The sequence below is a fragment of the Centroberyx affinis genome, unplaced genomic scaffold (genome assembly GCF_046629955.1).
Source record: "Centroberyx affinis isolate AG114_WGS23_722 - 3 ecotype Tasmania unplaced genomic scaffold, CSIRO-AGI_Caff_v1 ptg003619l_1, whole genome shotgun sequence".
Classification (NCBI taxonomy): Eukaryota; Metazoa; Chordata; class Actinopteri; order Beryciformes; family Berycidae; genus Centroberyx; species Centroberyx affinis.
In genome coordinates, this window is record NW_027281533.1 from 136,346 (window position 1) to 142,345 (window position 6,000).

Here is a 6,000-nt window from a genome sequence, read left to right on the forward strand (position 1 = left end):
TAATTATGCAGTTACACTCTGGGAGGCGTTCAAGCAGACTAGCAAACGACAGCAATAAAACGCAAAAACAGTTAGTGGTGAAATTCATACGGCCATAAGTGTAGCCTGTTAATTATTAGTAATCGGATCATAACACACAAAACAGATAAGCGACACTAAAATTACAAAATAACATTTACTTCACATCGGTCTCGCGTCCAGACTTGCACGGACAATTCCCAAGAAAAGCCCTGGAAAAAAAACAACATTATTTAAACGCCATTTACTGTTTCACTTACATCAGTCCCATAATCTTGTTTGTTGTTTTCACGTCTTTCGTCCTTTCTTCACATTTTTTTTTTTACCGAGTCGTGGAGTTGGAGCTGATCTCTCCTTCCAGCAGGTGAAACAGACCGGACTGCTGCGCTGCAGCTCTCTCTCCGCCAGTTATACCGGAGACGGACCGCTGGGTGCGCTAGAGCGTCCTGTGAAAAACTGTCCAATCAATACAGTCCCAAGTGACACACAGTTTTTGAGTGTGAGCAGCCCCCATCCATCAGAAACCGACAAGGATGCTTTCAGGAAACATTAAAAACACCAAGAGAAAACAGAAGGGAAGGTGTTGAATGTGATGAGTACTACTTGTTTCTTTCGACCTGACACCTTGCCTGGTATTATTATGAACAAACCAAAGTTGTTCTTATGTCATCTTGCCCCTTTATAGACAGCAACTAATGCAGCCCTGCTATCATCCACCAGATAAAGTGTAATGGTGATGCTCATGTCCTGAGTCTTGTGCTCTCTAAGAGATCTGGACAAGGACACGCTCCCATCAGAGCGATGCGACCTCGTCAGTGTGTGGACCGGTGAATCACTCCCTCTTCCTGCCTCATTCACCGTCCTCCCACCATTCACTCAGCACAATGGGCAATCGGTGAATGAAAGCCCCAAAATAAAAACCTGCCAGTTACACGGATAAATGGAGATGAAGTAAATTGTTTAACTTGTGTCACACACAGATTAGCCAAGAAGAAGAACAAAGACTTGAGAAAATGTTTAGGATTTTTTTTTTTATTGAGAACACAGCATACCAGTGAAAATATAATGTGAGTATACTCTACATTGTGAGAGCATTATGCATATAGGAACCCCATAAGAGCTTTGACAAATAATTATCTCAAGGGATTCCGTAATTGCATACCAATTACTGTATCTCATCCAATGCCATTACAGTTGAGGGAAAAACAAACAAGTACTTTGATGATTCATAATGGGAGAGAGGGCTTTAACATAGCAAGTGGTTGTTTCCTAATGTGTGCACTCTCCCAGAGCAAATCTCAGTCGATTTCTGCCAGCCTGTGAAGGCCCTTAGTTGCTATAGGGATGGGGTGTCCATGGCAACAGTGTGAAATCTGGGGACGTGCAGTTTACATTAGTGGCCAACATACTAAGTTAATAGTGTGAGGGGGAAATAAGTGCTAGACTCCCATCAGTGACCCCATTAAAACACAGACGGGCTCCTCAACAGGTGGAACAACCAAACTCTCACAACTAAAAAAGGTAAAAATGTTTCTTTAAAAAAGTAAAAATCTAATTCAGAGGGTAAATATCATCAGCAACTTGATGGACCTAAGCAAATCAATGATGGAGCAAGTCTTCACTTGTTTAGTCCATCGTTCTCTTCGTTGGCACATTCAAAACCATTCACAGAACCAAGTAGATGCAACCGACAACACAATCCATTACAAACACTGGTATAAAAATAGATCCCTTCCACCCCAGTATAGACTCCATCACACATGTAATGTAAACTATACACAAAAAACACTTTTAGGTCACATTAAATTTAAAACCAACATTTTATACCATATACAACCTAAAACAAATTCAATTCTCACATTTCAAAATCATTCAGACTGACAAGACACTGAGATATCAGATCAATAAGACACTTATTGTTAAGAAAGCAAGCAAGTCTTTTCTGGATGGTTTTGCATCTGTACAAAACGTGCAAAGACGTGGTGCAATTGAGGAATCTGAGGTAATGTTGGTACTAAAGACGATAGGTAAACCTGTTTTTAAAATATAAATATCAGGTGTTGAAGTCACAGTTTTCAACCAAAGTGATGCTTTATATTACAATAACCTAACGTTCAGGTAAGCTAAATAAGTGACTTATTTCAAAGTACATCAGTGCCACAGGTAGCTTGTGTTGAAGTGAAAGCTAGATTTTCAAAGAAACACAATTTGATCAAACGTTGAACTTCTTAACATGTTGAATCCATTCACATTCCTCACTCAGCACTTTCCATAAGTTCTGCATACGCCTTTTCAAAACATTAGAAGTAACCTAGACCAACAAGGATGGACTTGGAAGAGCTAGGTAAAGTTTACGGAGAGAAAGTCCAGTTCAATAGATGATGGACAATCCCTTCTAAATGTAGTCCATTTTCTACCTTTTAGTCTCATGCATCCACACAAATCAAATCACATACAGTTTAGACGGGCTTAAAAAAAGGCAAAAATTTTAAAAAAAGACCATCCCTTGCCTCATCAGGTGGCTGAGAAGCAATGCTCTTAAAGCATTCAGTAACTATCAATTAAATATTATTTAAATACAGAAAGCAATTCACAGTTGGTACAACACAAATAAAATCTATAAAATAAGGAAGATATTGCATTAAGGCAGCAACAGCCGCATAACTGTAATGCCCTGTGTTTATAATGATATGCATCGATAGGATACAGAGTATAAACTGCTGGCATAAAGAGGGGTTTATGCTGTATTGGGATCAGCATGAGTTGTATTATTACTTAGGAGAACGATAAATCTATGCAGTCTATATGTAAAATTTTGAAAACTAAACGCGAAGCTATTCCCAAACTATGAAGTCCATGTGTTAAACTCTGGGACCTCAAAATGACTCCTGGACAAACCTCAAGAGATTCAACTATGTTTTCAATAAGGAAGCGGCAGCCAAGGATAAAGTGTCTCCTTAGTGCTCCAACTCTCTGTCTCTAGGTGATAAGATTACTGGCCATGAGAGAGAGCTGCAACACTGGGAACACAACATGGGAAGCTACACAGGAGTTAAGCTGACAACAGCAACAGTTAGTCATTTCTGATACTGTGTGGCTAATCCTGTGAAAACAAAACACAAACACACAAGGAGAGAGGGCAGAGGCTAAAATCAGTTGGAGAACACTGAGAGGTGTGTGTATGCGTGTGTGTGTGTGTGCAATTCAACTTGCATTTCTCCTTCAAGGTTATCCTTAAGAATGAAAAATAGAGATGCAAGTTGCTTGAAATCAGTGGGACGACAAACAAAGGAGGAAGTTCACGCAAGCCTTTAGCGGTTTCTCGGGTTTCTGTGCCCTTTCAGTCAGGTCGTGAGGTTCTCCGGTGCGGGCAGGAAGTCCCTGGTGCGCAGGGCGTTGGACTGCGCCCGCCTGCGCGCCAGTCTGGAGTTGGAGGGAGGGGAAAGCCTCATGGAGCAGACGATGGCTCCGACGTCCTCCTGCTCCTCGTCGTGCTGGGACAGCTGCCGGTTGAAGGCGATGGCGTCCGCCGCGAACTGGGTCAGGTCTTTGTTGCTGCTGTTCCTGTCAGCAGAGAGAAGGGAGAAGAGGATCTGTGAGACAGCGGACTGGGTTTAACTGACTGTTCTGTCTTCACACTCCGAAGGCACATCGTCTCCTTCCAGTGCCTTCACTCACACACAGATATTCTCACACCACATACACAACCTCTTTCCTCATATCTTAAAAACGGTAATGTGTTTATTCTCTCTTGTTCTTATCTGCATTAATGTCCTTTGTTGCTCTGTAAAGCACTTTGCACAAGCACTGTAAATTGTTTAAAGCGCTTTATAGACTAATTTGACATCACTTTCGAAGCTGTCTGGCTTTACCTTTGCAGAACATGAGGAGTTGGAAGACCTCTCTCTGGAGCATTCTGGGGAAATTAAAACACCAGCATGAGTTTAAAGGGAACCAAGTTCTTCATATCACTTGAAAATGTACACTTTAACAGTTTTACATAATCACAAAATAAAAATTACCAAATAAACTACTTATTTTATTACTGATAAATGCCACTGGATGAATCAGAATTAGAATAAATGTGTCAGACAAGATTAGAGTACTAAAGACACCCACCCCCTGCACCCAGGAGTGCTTGAGGACCTGAGCAGCACTGAGGCGCAGAGTGGCGTCCCGGACCAGCAGCTTGGATATGAGGTCCTTGGCCCCCTCTGAGATGTGAGCCCAGTCCTTGTCTGGAAACTCGTACTTGCCCTCCTGGATGCTCTCAAACAGGTGACTCTGAGGAGAGAATATTCCAGAATATTCTTTAATATTGTTCATATATCACTGTTTCCTCTGTAATTTAAAGGAGCAGTGGTACTCATTTTTTAGTTTTGGTTCCATATCATCCCTGTTTTAGTTCCCCAGTATGGTTCTAGTGCAGGTTGCAGTGGCAAAGTGAGTTTTTCTTTGGATACTTTATTGCATTAAAACATTGATTTTAAACAATAGGACTACATTTCTTTTTGTTTTAGAGGTAAATTAGGTAAATGCTAAAATATGCAGTTTTTACCCACATTAACATAACAAATAAATACAATATATCATACATTATCAGTCTGTGTATGTCCGTGACCCTTTGTGTACTTGCCTCAGTGTTAGAAGGCCCTTGCTCCCTCAAGGCGAAAAGTTGCATATTGTAGCTTTAAATAATATTGATTTTTTCCACATTTTCTCTAGCAGTGGTAATCATTTTCTTACTGTGGTTTCGCACCACTGCTGAAACACAGAGGAAGCCGTGGATATGCTCCTAGCTGTGTGTCATAGAAAGCTGTGAAAGTGAGATAACACCGACTGCAGGCTGTGGAGAAACCACACTGCTTCAGGCTCGTGACGGGGGGAAGCATACCTTTGCGCTGTAAGCACTGTAGGAACTGAACACTTATGGATGTGTCAGGTGAGATGGAGGACGGACGGAGCGAGGAGGGCTGGTTGGGTGAAGCGTACCTGGCAGGTTCTGCAGGTTTCTCCCCGGTCCCAGCCACAGTCGCTGCCACAGTGGCCTGTGAAGGGGGGGCTGCCGCTCAGCAGGATGTAGAGGATGACCCCAAGGCTCCAAAGGTCGCAGCGCTTGTCGTAGAAGGAAGCCTCGTCAGTGAACACCTCCACTACCTCTGGAGCCATGTACTCTGCTGAGCCACACTGAGAAGAGAAGGCGAAAACATAAAACACACAGAAGAGTCTGGTGACTTTTTCCCAGTAGATTCATATTAGGGCTGGGTGATATGGCCTTAGATTTGTTTTTCTAACCCCGGTGCAGAAATACTATATTCATGTTTTGTTCTTTATTCACTATAGAACAAAACATGGTGAAGCAGCGTTTTGTTATCATGCAACACAGACCTGGAATAACCTCCCAGATGATATTAGACAAGCCCCGACTCTGACCACTTTCAAGTCAAAGCTAAAAACTTTCTTATTTTACACTGCCTACTCTACCCTGTAATGGCTAAAAACTTATCTTTTCAGCTTAGCTTTTAAATAGCCTTCAATTCAACTGTTTCTGTTCAGGATCCCAACAGAGCTGACATGGGCAAGTATGAATTTTCATTCGTCTTGTCCGGGTAATGCTTACTTGCGCATGAGTGAACACTATATGTGGGGGGGACAGAGCTTTACCCTGTATGATTCTCATCCATCTCTGGATGGTGAGGTTTTTGACCAAGAGGAGAATCTATGATTCACGTCTGCCTTAGGCAGTGAGATCTGACGTAAATATCAGATCAAGAGTAGAATCAGGAAAGACAGGGGAGAAGAAAATTCAAGAAAAACATATGGGTTCACTCACAATGTGCATCTAAAAGTGGGAGTATTTGTTGTATTCTTTTATCTTTCTATTTCACTTGATTTGAACTGCACTAGTTTACTTTTTAAGTCTTTTATCTTTTGTATCTCTTGTCTGTACTTTTGCACTTTTTAATTGTAAATCTTTTACCT

General features: G+C 41.7%; 1 protein-coding gene across 2 annotated transcripts; it reads right to left on the reverse strand.

The window, feature by feature from the left end:
* Positions 1-1,069: 1,069 nt before the first annotated feature.
* LOC139661783 (MAP kinase-interacting serine/threonine-protein kinase 1-like) lies at positions 1,070-5,200 on the reverse strand. Of its 2 annotated transcripts, none has more exons than XM_071540350.1 (4): positions 5,011-5,200; positions 4,165-4,302; positions 3,891-3,934; positions 1,070-3,582 (listed from the first exon to the last, which is right to left on the reverse strand). In XM_071540350.1, the coding sequence occupies exons 1-4, from the start codon at positions 5,185-5,187 to the stop codon at positions 3,363-3,365; spliced, it is 579 nt and encodes a 192-aa protein (XP_071396451.1). In that variant the 5' UTR covers positions 5,188-5,200; the 3' UTR covers positions 1,070-3,362. The 2 variants fall into 2 exon arrangements, with proteins under 2 accessions (XP_071396451.1, XP_071396450.1); XM_071540349.1 differs by having other exon boundaries at positions 4,138-4,302.
* Between the last annotated feature and the right edge of the window lie 800 nt (positions 5,201-6,000).

Bases quoted from the DNA above. Each gene is read 5' to 3' on its own strand.
- LOC139661783 (XM_071540349.1), bottom strand. From the start codon at position 5,187: ATGGCTCCAGAGGTAGTGGAGGTGTTCACTGACGAGGCTTCCTTCTAC. The intron at 3,935-4,137 runs GTGGGTGTCTTT...TAATTTCCCCAG, and splicing joins AGCACTCCTGGGTGCAGGGG to AATGCTCCAGAGAGAGGTCT. The intron at 3,583-3,890 runs GTAAAGCCAGAC...CTCTGCTGACAG, and splicing joins ACTCCTCATGTTCTGCAAAG to GAACAGCAGCAACAAAGACC.